Genomic DNA, 16,029 nt, shown 5'->3' with positions numbered 1-16,029 from the left:
AGCTTCTGCCTATTTTTCAATCTTTTTCTGACCTTGACCCTATTTGTTATTCTATTCCTTATTTTTTAATTTATAATATTCAGATTTAATATACCCCTTTTTCTTACCGTAATGATAACTTATATTTTTATTTCTTGACTTAGACCTATGCTTCTGGCTACTGTTACCTGAACCCCTATCATTAGACCTTCCTTTAGCAACTAAAGCATCATCTTTTCCTTCGATAACACTCCCAAACATATGCTTTTCAAGTAGCTCCTTAGAAAATAATGCAGCTTTAACATCTTCTAAGGATATAGTTTCTCTATCGAAAAGAAAGCTTTCTCTAAAATGCTTATAAGAGAGAGAGGTAAAGAACACAATAATAATAGGACCTCATCTTCCTCTTCAATCTTAACACTAATAGACTTTAAATCTATAATAATAAAATTAAATTTATTAACATAAGTTTTCATGGATGTACCTTCAGCCATGCGCAGCATGTATAACGGTGCTTTAAATATAACTTGTTGGTAAGAGACTTTGTCATGTACAAAGATTCCAACTTCAACCACAAGTTAGCAGTTGTCTTCTCTGAAAGCATCTCTCACAAAACCCCATCAGATAGATACAAGTAGATCGCTTTCAAAGCTTTATCATCCATCTCCTCTTTCTACTTTTCTGTCAAATTACGGAGCATCTTCTCTTTTCCTAGCAGTACCTTTTTCAAGTTCTTCTGTGTTAGAACTGTACGTATTTTAACTTGTCATAAATCAAAACTGTCAGTACCATTAAAGTTCTCAATATCAAATGATGAAGAAGTCATAGTGATTGATCTCACGAAACTGACTCTAATACCAGTTTGTTATGAAAGATATGAAAAGTAAAGAGAGAAAAAAAATCTTATTGACATAGTAATTTATGTGGTTTGGCAGTATGCTTACTTCACGGACGAGGATAGAGCAAAGATATTTACCTATAATAAAATAGAGTACAAAAATAATAGTTATCTTTCAAACTCAAAATCTCAATACACTCAAATCTTACACAAAAGAGAAACTCTCAAGTCTAAAACTCACACTCTCTTGCTTTCTTGCAAATGGTGATGTAGAATGAAAATATATATAATAAGGAGAGAGAAATCAAAAAAAAAATTAAAAAAATAATACTGTTGGTTATGATCGATTCTTTTGATAGATTTTCTTAATTACCAAAATTATACTACTGGTTATGACTGATTCCCTTAATAGATTTTCTCAATTACTGAGACCATAGTTGATCTTTGATTATTGAAATCTTGATTTGATTTTATCATTTTTTTCCTTCTTGACTTGATTCTATAAGATCAATATAATTTGAATTATTCTGTCAGATTGATATCATGACAAATATACCATACGATAAAATAGAAACCTAATTGGCTCATAATTTTAGAGCCACATAATAATTACTTTGTCAACTCCTTAAATCTCAGTGCAAACTTAAGTGAATAGAAGGAGTTTTTACATTTTGTTTAGCATAATCTAAATCTATCTTTGTCTTTTTACATCTAAAATATCTATCTTTCGAAAAGTTACCCCAAATTGGGAGATGTTTGATGCCATAAACCACAATAATTGTTTGGCTTTTAGATCAGATGTGACCATATATACTCATAATGCATAATAATTTAATGAACATTGCCCCGAAGTCCTTATATAAGATGCACGTGCAAAGAGAATGATATTGTTTTTTTTTTTAATGGAGGAGAAAAACAATCATTTCATGAAAGAAAATCATATTGGAGACGTAAAAGAAAAGGGCATGCATTCACAAGTAGTACATTGTTGATGTAAAATTAGATATGTATTCTAAGTATGAAAATGCTTACCATCTTGAACATTGTCCATGAAATCTTCAGAATTTTATACAAAACTAAAACTCACATCAGACACTTATTTTGACAACTTTACTCCGAACTTTATAATGGGAGTAATTAAAAGGGATCTTTTCGAGTATAGCTACAAGAACACATAAAACTTCATGTTAGTGTTTTCTATGGGTGATAGGGCTCCGAACTTTATCATGGGATTAATCAAAATTCTAGGCGAACATAAAAACATACGTTAAATAAAATGGTTTTCCTTACGTTGTCACCTCCGTTGTAGTCTAGTTGGTTAGGATACTCGGCTCTCACCCGAGAGACCCGGGTTCGAGTCCCGGCAACGGAATCTGAATTTTTGACCTTTTCTTTTCTGAAAAATTATATTTTTTCCACAAACTACATAACATGGCCTCCACGCGTTGCTTTTCCTCCGCATTCGTCCAACCCCTCCATTCTTCTCTTTCGCCCAGAACCCCCTCCTTTTCCGCCGAATTATATTTTTTCCACAAAATACATAACATGGCCTCTACGCATTGCTTCTTCACCGTATTCGTCCAACCCCTCCATTCTTCTCTCTCGTCCAGAACCCCCTCCTCTTCCGCCGAATTATATTTTTTCCACAAACTACATGACATGGCCTCTACGCATTGCTTCTTCTCCGTATTCGTCCAACCCCTCCATTCTTCTCTCTCGTCCAAAACCCCCTCCTCTTCCGCCTCGGAATCGGCGATGAAGAACCTTCGTCCAACCCTATATTCTTCTTTCTCGTCCGAAATCCCCTCCTCCTCCGCCTCAGAATCCGAACCATAGGATATAAGAGCAGAGGGATCGAAGAGAACACCATGGCCATTCTCGACCTCGCCGGCATCAAGCACGCCCGCAAGATCCACAACGACCGTAATCCCTCCCCCTTCTTGGCCTCTCCCTCTCTCTTTTCTTGGCCGTTGATCCCTTCCATTTTCCCGTTTATTCGTAAGGTTCCCATTCTTGGAAGCCGTCCGGTTCGCTTCTCTTGCGTCCGAGTTCAATTCCTCTCCTTCTTGGTTCCATCTCCTTCCTCTCCCTTCTCATCCCTCTCCTATTAAACTAAATTCTAGGATTTTACACGCGAATCCTATTGTTCTGCGATTCCAAGAATCTAATTGCGTTCTTTTTTTCCCCTTCCAAGAAGGAGAACATCTCATGCAATTGTTCAGATTCTCAGAGTTAGCAAATCTGTGGAGCTGCCCATGGACAGCTACCGGCTTCTAAATGAGTTAGAGCAGGTATTTCTTGTTCTTTCCTTAACGCCTTCTTCTTGATTGCGATGATGCTAAATTGATAACGATAAATCCTTTCTTGTTACTTTATATAGCGTTACCCGAGAGTCTATTTGACATGTCCAGATAAACCCGAACCAACTTCTGGTGGAGCTGGTGAGCTTATTGTGGTTAAAGAGGCAAGCAAATTGTTGCATTTCTTTTTCTCTATTTTTTCTTAGGTGAGAGCAATCAGTTCAATTCGACATGTGCCGAACCAGGTGGTTCGGGGTGGTATGGCCAATCATGGGTGCAATTGTTGTTCTTCACATGCATACACAGAAACTTTCAAGTGAATGTCGTTTTTACAATACTTTCTATGTCATTAAAGCGGGTCAGTATCTTCGCAACTAGAAAGGATGATTCTCCTGATATGTGTATGCAAGTATAATGCTATATATGTGTCATCAAGCAATAGATATGATACATTAAGGTAGCATTGACTCCTTTGTAACCTTCAAATGATTGTGGAGACTGCATTTTAAATAACTGAATGATTACCAGTCTTCACTATGCTTCCAGATGCTGGATAGTAGTAACTAGTTCAATTTGTAATTTGTTTTCATGATCAGTTAAGAAGCACGGTAGTGTGCTATGTGCCATATTTAGTGCCTTTTGATTGGACATTTGGATAACCACTGTGTCCACATGTAGGTATGCTGCTAATAAATCATAAATGGTTGTGCCTTTTGCAATGCTGATGGTGATTTTTTTTAATAGTTCCTCGGAAAGGAAGTAAGTGTTCTCTGAATGCTTTGATCTTAGGTTGCTCTTTTATGACTTCCTGGTGCTTCCCCTTTGGATCATCTATCGATTATACACAGTGTTGCTGTTAGTACCTCAGAGACTCAGATATTGTAAGAGTGGCTGCTCCTGTGAATATGATGTTGGTTTGGGTCTTTATGATAAGAACCTATGAGTAATAAGTGTTTCAAAAGTCAAAATCTGTGAGTAGTCACCGGTAGGAGATGATATCTAAATTACGCCTGCAATTCTGTTCTTATTGCTCGAGTACCACAATGGCAGAAATTCCTATTAACTGAAACATGGAACAAATCCAGAATCACAGTGACATCCTGGGTAGATTATATTGAAACTTAAATGTAAGAAATGAAAAGCATTATTGGTCATCAGTGATTCCGCATCTAATTCGTGCATGCCTACTGCTGCTTAGGCACTTCATGTGCCTTGGAGATCCCATGTCATCTGCATAGAATGCACTTAGCTCTCGATTTTGGAATCTGCCTTCCATGCATGTCCATAGATGTGTCAATGCTAGCAAAGCAACTACCATTATAACTAGAGAATGTAGCTAGAGTCATTCAATGCTGCTCTGCATTGTACCTTACCTTTTGTTCATTATTGATATTAGTTTCTTATAATGTGTCATCTTTCTCAAGCTTAGATTTGTGGCAGAATGCTTTAATTTCCTCTAATACAACAGGTTATGGGATTGACATCTGTCTTTCTTTACAGGTTCCTTAAGTTTTCTACTTCCCTTTTTAAGCAAATTCTATATAGTTCCCCTGCATGTGGAAACCATTGTTATCTATGTAGATTTTCATAACCAAATGGAAATGGATCCTTAATCATGTCATATATATTGAGATACATTATCTCAGCTATAGAGACCTATTGATTATAGATGTATCAGCGCATCTCTAGGAACCCGAATGAGACTGGCCCCAGAGAATCTACACTTAGATATAGCCACTCCAATCTTCTCAAGTGCATCATATCATCCAATTTTGTTATGCCAATCATTGTCATTTACTCTCTATATTACATTTTTCCCCTTTTGTTCCTTGGAAACCACATTGATAAACTGATTACTTCAGAATAATCAAATCATCATGACATGCCTTTGTTTGTTCTTTCTAATAGCACTGAAAATAGTCTAAGTAAAATAATAAACAAAGCAACTGATGTGAGCCTTTTGCATTGATATCCTTGACAAATTTTGGGTTCTTCAGGCTAAATATTGAAATCATTAAAATATATAATTTAGAAATCAAATATGCTTTATATTGCATTTATATATAACATTGCACTTGATTCCTCTATGTGAAGATCGATGCAACTAACTCCTTGACAGTGTCTGATATTGGCACTCTTAACAGTTTCCATGCATATAACAACATGCTTATTGAATTCTGATGGCTTCATATTAGACAAATAACAACTGGAGGGATGCAACAACAAGCATTGACAACAGAAAAGTTTCAAAATAAGCGGTTACGTTATGATTCCCTAGAACAGAGTATGTATTATTATGTTATAATCTTCATTAGCGGTGTGGTGGAGGATTATTGGATTCTAATAGTTAGCAATGTCCTCTGAACTAGCCAACTTGAATCCAAAAAGTCTTTTTAATTACATTTGATCCATGCAATGGCCAACTTCCTAAATATTTTGACATTTTGGTCTTCTTAAAAAGCTATACGTGCTTTTCTTCGTTGGCCAAGTGAAGGAATTTATGAACTTCATCTAATATTTGATTTCCGTTTCCTTTATTAGGTTCCATTAGTTGTCCTGTCAGTAGTTGAGACCATGATAAAGGTTTATTGACTCCCCCAAAAAGTACAAAGCCCAGTACATCTTACCATACATATATGGTACCATTCATTAATACTGATATCTTGAGACCATGGATTGCTTGTTTATTATCTATATGGACAATTGCCCACTTTTGCATCTTATTTCATAGTCCAATCCAAGTTTACTTCAGTTTGTGCATCAAAGTGGCTGCACCATAGCAAAACCATTGAAATAGAAGTTGTACCTGTTTTGTCTGTTCAAGATGAATACACCGTCAAATTATCATGCAACTATTGATCTGACTGATTTAAATCCCCAAATTTATTTCGTTGTTCTTATATCAGTTTCTTGTTTCTTACACCTTTTGTTTTCTTCTTATCAAGCCCAGGGTTGTGGATCACAACTGAATGTGGAAAGTTGCAGGTATCTCCTGGTGAAATTGTAGTTCTCCCGGGATTTTGTTTTGCTATCAAGTTGTCTGACTGCCGATCACATGGTTATGTTACCAAAGTTTTTGGCATCCATTTTCAACTTCCTGAGCTTGGCCCGATTGGTATAGCTTTGATGTCCGTATCACTGTAAGAGATATTTGAGACATCTTGACCCTTTCCGTTTTGTACCTCAGTTGTCTACGACACTCTAATTTATGATTGATGCTTGGATGATTTTTTCAGGTGCCAATGGTCTGACTTCTCCAAGGGACTTTCTTGTTCCCACAGCTTGGTTTGAAGAAAGTTTCCATCCAGGATGCACGATCATGTAGAAGTTTGGTGGTGAACTGTTTCCTGCAAAACATGAATTTGCTCCATTTAATATGGTTGCTTGGCATGTGAATTATGTACCATATAAGGTATTTACTGCCTTTTATGCGTGCTATATGGTAATTATTATTTTTTCTTTTCTAAAAGTTCAAAACCAGGAGAATTTTCCTTCATGTAGTTGGTTAGTTTATTCATCCGGTGTTTTATGTTAAATTCATGTTCATTGAAGTGAATGTAGAAGATGATGGGAAAAACTGAAATAATTCGGTTCAGTAGCTTATTCTGCTTTTTATTTTTTTTTGGGTAAAGTATTCAGCTGTTTCTTTGAAGTATGGAGAATGAGTATCACGAATAAATTTAGTGAATGGGATGCAAAAAATTTCATCAGCTGTCAGTAAGTTAAACTTCTGTAGGTCATTATGAATTGGAAAAGGTAATGGAAATAGTCTTCAAGAACCAATATAGCTTTTATCTTATAAATATCAGTCATTTAGGAAATTACATGCTTAAGCAATATACGGAAAGAGATAAAACAAGCAGCAAAAAGATCAAGAGGTGATTACAGCCATGTTGGAAATATTATTTGATAACGTATCATAACATGTGACTGAGATTTTAAATCATAATTGTTATGGTGTAGAAGGGAGGGCTTCATTAGTCTCACATTGATGGTGAGTCAAGGGAGACTCTAGCTTATACAGAAAGAGACCATCCTTGCCATGTGAAGTGCTTTTTGAAGGACAAAACCATGGGTCCATGGTCCAGAGACAAAACTGTGAGGTCCATGGTCTAGAGCGAACAATACCTCACATATCGAGCCATAAGCCTTAGGCCACAACAGTGGCGTATCAAGTAGGGGACCACCCCTACAACTGTGGGGCTCCTCCTGCCCATACATCAGTCTGTAGTAAAAATAAAGAGGATGGCATCTTCCATCCGTACACAGGCTCCCCCTTTATTGGGGCTTGTGGTAAAAATAAGAAGGAGGACACCTTCCGTCCATACACAGACTTCTCTTTGACTGGGAGGCTATGTCGTGGTGTAGAAGAGAGGGCTTTATTAGTCCCACATTAGTTGTGAGTCAAGAGGGATTCTAGCTTATATAAGAAGAGACTATTTTTCTCACATGAGGTACATTTTGAAAAGCAAAACCATGAGACCCACAAGCCAAAACGGACAATACCTCACGTGTCAAGCTATGAGTTCGTGGCCACAACAATAATATTGATTTGGAATGGATGGCCAAGGCATAGTCTCGATATATTTTTTTTGTTATATTAGAAATATTATCTAAAAACTTGAGGAATAAATGAGGATGTTCTTATTATGTCTGAGAGGACTAATAATTACATATTATAATATGAAACTTTTTGTGAGATAGGAAAATATGACTAGTGGATGTAATGTTGATAGGATTGAATGACTAAGAAGGAAGCCACTATCAATAAAATAAGTAATAGGCTTTAACGATAAAATGGGATGCCTTTTTATGCTTCTGCCTCTCTGCCTCTGTACACATTTGATCACACATCGTTCTATATTACTTTTGATATTTAATTCATTGACATTTTCCTCTCTCTCTCTCTCAAAAGACTCATTTATAGACATCTGTTATCAGCAATTTATATGTCATCCATCTGTAATATTTTTTCTCCATTTTTTTTTATTATTGTAACTCCTTGTGCTCTTTTTTCGGTATGAGCTGAGTAAATTTTGCCCGTATAATACCATTTGAGCCGACGATGGGGACCCTTCAATAAACACAGGTACTTTGACTTCAGGCTATGTTCTTTTGCTCATTTTATGTAGGTGAATATTAAGAGCAAGGTTCGTGGACTCGGTACTGGAATCCGTACTGGTTACGGATCAGTACCGTATTGTACCATACCATATCGACAATAAAAAAATCAAAAAAAAATCCTACCCAACAACAAAAAAAAAAAGAAAGAAAGAAAACCAAGCTGAACCGGACCAAACCGTCTGGTATCGGGCGATTTAGGCTGATACTGTACCGAACCTATTGGTTCGGTCCGGTTCAGGCTATTTTTCGAAAAATCGATCTGAACCGAATCAGTTCTCCATCGGTATTGTACGGTACAGGATGTACCAGCCGGTTTGGATCGGTACAGAATTCCATGATTAAGAGTATCGATTTTTTTTCATACTATTTGTTGCAAGCCTTTTTATTGATATGCTGCAATGCTGTACTAACAGCCCCATCTGATAAGCGGCCTGATGTTGTATTGCTTGATTCTGTGATCTTCCCACCTCAATGGTTGGTTGCTGAGCATACCTTCCGCGCTTCTTATTACCATTGCAGTTGTATGAGTGAATTCATGGGTTTAATTTATGGGGTATATGATGTATTACTTTGTAAAGTTCTATAATTTCCATTTGATGAAATGAAATTTTATTCTTTTGGTAATATGGAGGGCAGTTGCTAAAATTGCCTTGTTGTAGACTAAAGCTGATGGATTTCTTCTCGGGGTGGCTAAGCTCACACAGCTGCATGATACCACATGGACCTGGCACTAAGACATAATGAGGTAACATCTGCTTGTGAAGAAATAATTCATTGACATTTTCCTCTCTCTCTCTCTCAAAAGACTCATTTATAGACATCTGTTATCAGCAATTTATATGTCATCCATCTGTAGTATTTTTTCCCCATTTTTTTTATTATTGTAACTCCTCGTGCTCTTTTTTCAGTATAAGCTGAGTAAATTTTGCCCGTATAATACCATTTGAGCCGAGGATGGGGACCCTTCAATAAGCACAGATACTTTGACTTCAGGCTATGTTCTTTTGCTCATTTCATGTAGGTGAATATTAAGAGCAAGGTTCGTGGACTCGGTATTGGAATCCGTACTGGTTACAGGTCAGTACCGTATTGTACCATACCATATCGACAATAAAAAAATCAAAAAAAAATCCTACCCAACAAAAAGAAAGAAAGAAAGAAAGAAAACCAAGCTGAACCGGACCAAACCGGTGCTGTATCGAACCAAATTGTCTAGTATCGGGTGGTTCAGGCTGATACCGTACCGAACCGATTGGTTCGGTCCGGTTCAGACTATTTTTCAAAAAACCGATCTGAATCGAACCAGTTCTCCACCGGTATTGTATGGTACAGGATGTACCAACCGGTTTGGATCGATACAGAATTCCATGATTAAGAGTATCGATTTTTTTTTCATACTATTTGTTGCAAGCCTTTTTATTGATATTCTGCAATGCTGTACTGACAGCCCTATCTGATAAGCGCTCTGATGTTGTATTGCTTGATTCTGTGATCTTCCCACCCCGATGGTTGGTTGCTGAGCATACCTTCCGCCCTTCTTGTTACCATTGCAGTTGTATGAGTGAATTCATGGGTTTAATTTATGGGGTATATGACGTATTACTTTGTAAAGTTCTATAATTTCCATTTGATGAAATGAGATTTTATTCTTTTGGTAATATGGAGGGCAGTTGCTAAAATTGCCTTGTTGTAGGCTAAAGCTGACGGATTTCTTCCCGGGGTGGCTAAGCTCACACAGCTGCATGATACCACGTGGACCTGGCACTAAGACATAATGAGGTAACATCTGCTTGTGAAGAAATAATTTCCAGGCTTTTCATTTCCTGTTCTTGCTTTTCATTTTTTTCTATTTGATTTACGTGACAGGCCACGATTGCTTGCAGTGAGGGTGCTGAGCCATTTAGAACAAGTGGTACGATGGCCTTAATGTTTCAGTTTTCCCTTATCCCTGGAGTCTGCCCATGGGCACTTGAGTCTCCAATTGTCGATGCTGAGTACTACCGGTGCTGGATTGGACTGAGGTCGCACTTGTCATTAAATGGGAGACAAGCAGTAAATGGAAGTGTCACTCCAAGCAGTGGAGTTCTGCTTGGAGATAATGCGGTGCATGAAGATGGAAGCAATGATTGATGTTCTTCCATTGTTACTGAATTATTCAAGCAGTCATATGTACATGTCCCAGCAAAATAATGTCCATAGAAAATAAAGATGTCATATAAAAGATAATGCGCACGCTGAAGTATCGCATATTGAATTAAGCACCAGATCTTTCTTCAACCAAGATGTCGCATCTAAAGTGGTTTTGATTCAACATTCATGAAATTATCTGCCAAAGTTCTTATGCAATACAACCAATTTAAGATCTTTATTGCCTTTCTGACTAGAATATGCTATTATTGATATTAAGTTCTATTTATATTTTATATTCCTACAGATTGTGCGTTTGGACCTTCGTTTTGAGGATAGGGGATATGTATGGATCTAAATAAGATGTAATTGTGTAACATATATGATTTGATTAAGATTCAAGTTTACTAAATTCGCTTCTTGACAAACAGTGTAATTGATAAAGCAAATTATCTGTGAAGGTGAGATGGTTTGATATGGTCAATTCCTCACTCTTAGCTCTATCTTGTAGTCATAGACTGGTATGATACATGGGGTGGATGTTTTAGCGCACTCTTTGTTGCCCGTCACATCATCAATAGGGAACAAAGGGATGATGGTTAAGTTTTGTCCGACTTTTTTTTTTTATTATTATTTAAAAATAGAAAAATAAATATTTTATTTTGTTTTTTCTAATTTGTAAAAATATAAATATTTTTAATATAATTAATTATTTTTAAAAAATAAATATATCAAGTGATGGCATGGTGATAGTTGCAATCAAGGCAGTAAATATGTTAATGATGTTGGTAGCAAGTTTGATGGTGGTCCTGTTGAGAAAATGGTGATGGCTATAGTGTTGTAGAGGTAACGCAATAGTGGTAGCAAGAGTGCCAATGATGTGTTATGATTATGATTATATGGTAAGGGATAATGGTAGTGATGGTAACAATATTGATAGTGATGGTGAAGGCACTAGTGATATGGTAGAGTTGTCGATGATGATGATGATAAGAATAGTAGTGAGGAAGGTTGTGATATCGGTAACAATAGCAATCGTAGTAGTAGTGCTAAAATAGCTGGCTGGTGGAGACGGTGCTGATGGTGATAGTAAAAAATAGAGTTTTTATGAAAATATTGAAAATCAGAATTTCTGACATTTTTATTTTTTAAATAATTAAAATATTTTTTTAATTTCTGTAATTTTATTTTTAAAAATAAAAAATAACAATAATGTGAAAAATTATTAGTTGGATTTGATTCATATGGATCGCTAATAATTTATTGGGTGTGTTATGGATATAACACCAGTACCTAATCCGAAGACACGAGTGAATCTCGGATGAGCCAACCACTCACCTTGGCCTATGAGCTCCATGTTACCGACCCCCATATCGACTGCCGACCTATCCGCGGGTTTCTGGCTTCTTCATTAGCATCATCACCTTCAAGCCATCGAACCCTGTCTATGTTGCCAACCTCCTACCTCAGTCGTCAGTCTTAATGTTGATACCTGACCTCCTCTTAGAGTGTCCAGTCGCTGACCTACCCCCTAACCACCAAAATGATCCCCGACATCGGCCCTGATTGAGCATTCACCCCAACTTCGCTATCCAACGATGCATAACCAGTCTCAAAGGTCCACTCCTCTTGCTCTTTGGTTTGGCCACCATGCCTGGCAATGTCAACAGGAAGCCCCTGTGCGGCCATCAAATTGAGCTATTAGGGGTCGTGACTAGCCATGATGACTGTATGAAATCTCTATGCGGCCTGATCACATCACCCATTAAGGATAGCGACTTACTATGACATCCGCAAGAGATTCCTATATGATCCGATCACATCAACTCATTAAAGAATGCAGCTAGCCATGTATGGGATACAGTCACATCAAACATCGGGTTTACTCGGGTCGTCAATAGAAATGGTCTGCCATGTGTCAAGTAAGATGCCACCACCTCCTGAGTTTACGAAAATCAAGGATATGCCCCGTGGGGGCAGAGTGGTCTCCTACAATCATTTCCTCCTACAACTTTATAAATAGAGGAAACAAGAGACCCCCAAAGGTATGCAACTTTTATATGCGCTCTTTTCCATCTATTCCAGATTTCTGACTGGAGCATCTGAGGGTCCCTATCGAAACCACCTCTGGCCTACAACTTTTTTTGCAAGTCTAATCACCTTCATCTTCGCCGAACTCCACCCTGCTCTAGCAGCTTCAGCTTGAGTCGAGAATCCGCCGCAACATATTGGTATTAGATGAAGGGCCTCGGGCCCATTCTCTAGGGAAGAGCGTACAATCCATTTCCATGCTACCAAGAAAGACCTCCTTAAGGCGTTCGAGTGCCGTGGCATCTCGGTTGGTTGACGAATCGATCAAGAACCATGCTCCGACCCAGCAGTCGGAGATGCCTCCCAACCCTCCCCACCGGTTGTGGGGATAAACCAAAACCGGTTTAATACCCTTGTAGCCTAAGTGCAGGCACTAACCGTGGCAGTTAACGCCATGCAACGGCCAAACCTAGCATCGGAAACATCCTGACAGCAACTCCTTTGATCTTACTATAAAGCCCAGATTGAGGCAGGCAAACGCGACAGAGCCGGGCTTGAAGTTCTGGGTGGAGGAGACGCTCGCCAACCCCTCTCTCCATCGAAGGATCTACTCCGGGCCGATCTCCATCATGACGCATAGAGGTCTTTACAGCCCACAATCTTGACATGGATCGTAGACTCTAAGAGATGAATCGGTGAATAGAAGCTTTGCAGCATCAAGCTGTAGATTGGGATGATTAAGCTGGCTTTTGCATCGACCCACCCTTCGATGATGAGATTATGTGAGAGCTGCTGTCTGGCAACTTCAAAATGTTTTAGCTAGAGAGTTATGATGAGTCAACTAATCCCACAGACCATCTGGAGAGCTTTAAGCTCCCATGCTTCTATATGGAGCAAGTGATGTAATTCTGTGTCAAGCCTTCTCTTCCACCCTCAAGAAGGCAGCTCGAGATTGGTATGCAAGCTTGAAATTAGGCTCTATTCACTTCTTTAATCAAACGAACAGATCATTTGTCGCTCACTTTGTGACTAGCAAAAGGTAGCACCGGTAATCTGGCTCCCTGGAGAATATTAAACAAAAGGAAGGAGAGCCCCTACGTGACTATATGAACCGCTTCAACATGGCCGTCTTGGAAGTGCACGGCTCCACTGGATAGTCGGTCACTATGACCGTCTTTAGAGATGGACTCTAGAAGAATTTTCTTGTCTACTCATTGGAGGAGTATCTGAAGGACTTCGTAGAGATGCTGGATCGGGCTGAGAAATATGCTCGAGTTGAAGAGGCCTTCGAAAAGTATGACACTTCGACTGACCCTACCTTCCATAAAGAAGAGCCAAGTTTCAAGCTCCTCCAATTCATTAAGATCCCCTGAGAGATTGGCGGCGATCTAGAACTCCACCTTGATGTCAAAGGCCTAGAACCCCTCCTCGGGACCAACGGCCTAGAAGTCCTCAATGCCAACACCACCAGTCGCCAAGGCACCGGTCCCCTCCAAAAAGGAAAATTTAGATATCTTTGGCTGATCGATAGTAGATATGCCCAGGATCAACCTCAGAATAATTAATGACGTATCGATTGAACACGGACTACTATCACAGAACTTAGGGCCATATCGGAAGTTAGGAAAAGTTGAACTACGAAGAAAGGTAGAGAGAGCCTAAGGTCGGTTCTGAATGATTCCTCATATAGAGCGAGCCAATTTGGAGGGGATTACCAATCATACTAGATGGACTTGGGATCTCTAACCCAAATTCAGAAGGGATGCCAAATTAGGCCGTAATTAAACTAAGATCGTCTAGGTCTAGGTCCGACCGATACTTTTTGGGTACAAAACATTCATTCTTGGGCTTAGAATCAGGGATGGGACCCGCTGAATCCCCACTGAAGGAGAACTAGAAGGCTCCTACACTACCAACTCTTTCCTAGGCCTATCCATCTCAACAATGGGATGAGATTCAAAAAAGAAGCAAAGAAAGAGAATGCAAGGGAGAAGGAGAGTAGACGGATGCAGAAAGAAGCGGTGACAGACAAAGCAAAGAAGAAGAACAAAACCCTTAGGTTGCGTTTGGTAGCTGGCAATCTATTTAAATTGCTGGCAATTTAAAAGGACCCTCCAGATTACCACATTTGGTATACTTTTTTGGATTGATAATCCAGATTACCTCCTATGAAATAATCTGGATTACCAAGGGAAGGGGTAGCTATCGAGATTATCTCCCATGAGGTAATCTTGTAATAAAATTTTTTGATGAAATTGCCCTCCTCTCCTCCCCCCTCCTTGCATAGCACCACCCGTGCCTCCCCCTAACCCCCCAACTCCTCCTTTGACGGCCTCTGCCACCTCCTACTCCACCTTCGTGGCCCTCGCTGAAGGCAGCACGACAGGTGGCCGAGGGGTAGGGGGCGGTGGCCAGGATAGAGTGAGCGGCCGGGGGGCAGGGGGCAATGGCCAGAGTAGTGCGGGCGGTCGGGGGGTCGAGGAGGGGTGGCAGCGCGACGGGCAGTCAAGGGGCCGAGGTGCGGTGGTCAGGGTAGTACGGGCTGTCGAGGGGTCGGGGAGGGGTGGCAATGCGACGGGCGGTCGGGGGGCCGGAGAGGGGTGGCAGCATGATGGGCGACCAGGAGGCCACGGTGCAGTGGCTAGGGCAGTGCGAGCGACCGAGGGGTCGGGGTGTGGTGCCGAAGGCACGACAGGGGGGAGGGGGAGGGGGGTTTGGGCATGGCGTGCGGGGGAAGGAGAAGGGGAAAAAATAGTTTAAAAATAATAATTTTTATAATAATAATAATAATAAGTATTAAAAAATAATAATTTTTTTCATAAAATAATTTTTTTCATTAAAAAAATGAATAAATAGTTTAAAAATATTAAACTAATAATTTGATTTAAGGATATTTTGAAAATTTGATGCTACATACCAGTAATCTGATCGTCATACCAAACATGTCAATCAAGATTCTCAGTAATTTTTCTGTAATATTACCTGTATGTACCAAACACAATAATCAATATTACTGGCAATCTATTCAGATTGCATATAATCTAGATTACTAGGTAATCTAGATTACCACTACCTGTCAATGCACCAAATGCAACCTTAGAACCAACTTACTGCCAGAACTTCGAGTACTTTTGGAAGATGCGATTGTCACGAGAAAGAAGAAAACCCAGAGAAGGCAATAACGAAAGAGAAAAGAGGGATAGAACGCCCCTACTTATAGAAACCGTAAACAGTCCATATTTCCACTCCACATCAATTCAAGCCATTAGATGCCAGCTGCATGGTGGTATCGGATCAACCATAATGATTCTCCTGAACGGCGCATTTATGTGTACATCCCTAAAGGCACGCATGACACCTCGAGTTTGGCCAAGCTTTTAATATTCATCGACTGACGGCTCTTTGTGTGACACCTCTCCATGAAACTTACCGACCCTCTGATGTGATGTTCAAAAGTGACAGGTCCATGGTGCTGACTGAAAAATCGAGGCCCGACATGTGTCTTCAAGAGCCACATATCGATTCATACTCCTTGAGCTTGACCCCATCTCAGTCCAGGGAGTATGGGGCATGTGTTATGGATATAACATCAGTACCTAATTCGGAGATACAAGTGAAACCAGGATGAGC

At 39.3% G+C, this 16,029-nt stretch overlaps 1 protein-coding gene and 1 non-coding gene across 32 annotated transcripts; both read left to right on the top strand.

Moving 5' to 3' along the window:
- Positions 1–2,116: 2,116 nt before the first annotated feature.
- TRNAE-CUC (transfer RNA glutamic acid (anticodon CUC)) lies at positions 2,117–2,189 on the top strand. Its single transcript has one exon. It is a non-coding gene; the product is annotated as a tRNA-Glu (tRNA).
- A 94-nt stretch (positions 2,190–2,283) lies between these two features.
- On the top strand, positions 2,284–10,518 carry LOC105032200 (homogentisate 1,2-dioxygenase). Of its 31 annotated transcripts, none has more exons than XM_073260240.1 (11): positions 2,284–2,740; positions 2,821–2,886; positions 3,015–3,108; positions 3,198–3,475; positions 6,068–6,257; positions 6,354–6,529; positions 8,901–8,986; positions 9,150–9,318; positions 9,689–9,828; positions 9,935–10,020; positions 10,108–10,518. In XM_073260240.1, exons 4-6 carry the CDS (start codon positions 3,349–3,351, stop codon positions 6,406–6,408), a joined length of 372 nt encoding a protein of 123 aa, XP_073116341.1. In that variant the 5' UTR covers positions 2,284–2,740; positions 2,821–2,886; positions 3,015–3,108; positions 3,198–3,348; the 3' UTR covers positions 6,409–6,529; positions 8,901–8,986; positions 9,150–9,318; positions 9,689–9,828; positions 9,935–10,020; positions 10,108–10,518. The 31 variants fall into 31 exon arrangements, 18 of the variants coding, with proteins under 18 accessions (XP_073116341.1, XP_073116339.1, XP_073116344.1 ...); XM_073260238.1 differs by having other exon boundaries at positions 3,012–3,108; XM_073260243.1 differs by lacking the exon at positions 2,821–2,886 and having other exon boundaries at positions 3,229–3,475.
- Positions 10,519–16,029: the final 5,511 nt, after the last annotated feature.

Source organism: Elaeis guineensis, chromosome 7 (genome assembly GCF_000442705.2).
Source record: "Elaeis guineensis isolate ETL-2024a chromosome 7, EG11, whole genome shotgun sequence".
Taxonomy (NCBI): Eukaryota; Viridiplantae; Streptophyta; class Magnoliopsida; order Arecales; family Arecaceae; genus Elaeis; species Elaeis guineensis.
This window is presented reverse-complemented; position numbering and strand designations above follow the sequence as displayed.

What these genes read in the sequence shown, in the direction of transcription:
- LOC105032200 (XM_073260243.1), top strand. Translation starts at nt 3,349, where the DNA reads ATGTGCCGAACCAGGTGGTTCGGGGTGGTATGGCCAATCATGGGTGCA. An exon ending in TTTCTATGTCATTAAAGCGG is followed by an intron (nt 3,476 to 6,067) that starts GTCAGTATCTTC and finishes TATCAAGCCCAG; the next exon opens with GGTTGTGGATCACAACTGAA. An exon ending in GCTTTGATGTCCGTATCACT is followed by an intron (nt 6,258 to 6,353) that starts GTAAGAGATATT and finishes TGATTTTTTCAG; the next exon opens with GTGCCAATGGTCTGACTTCT.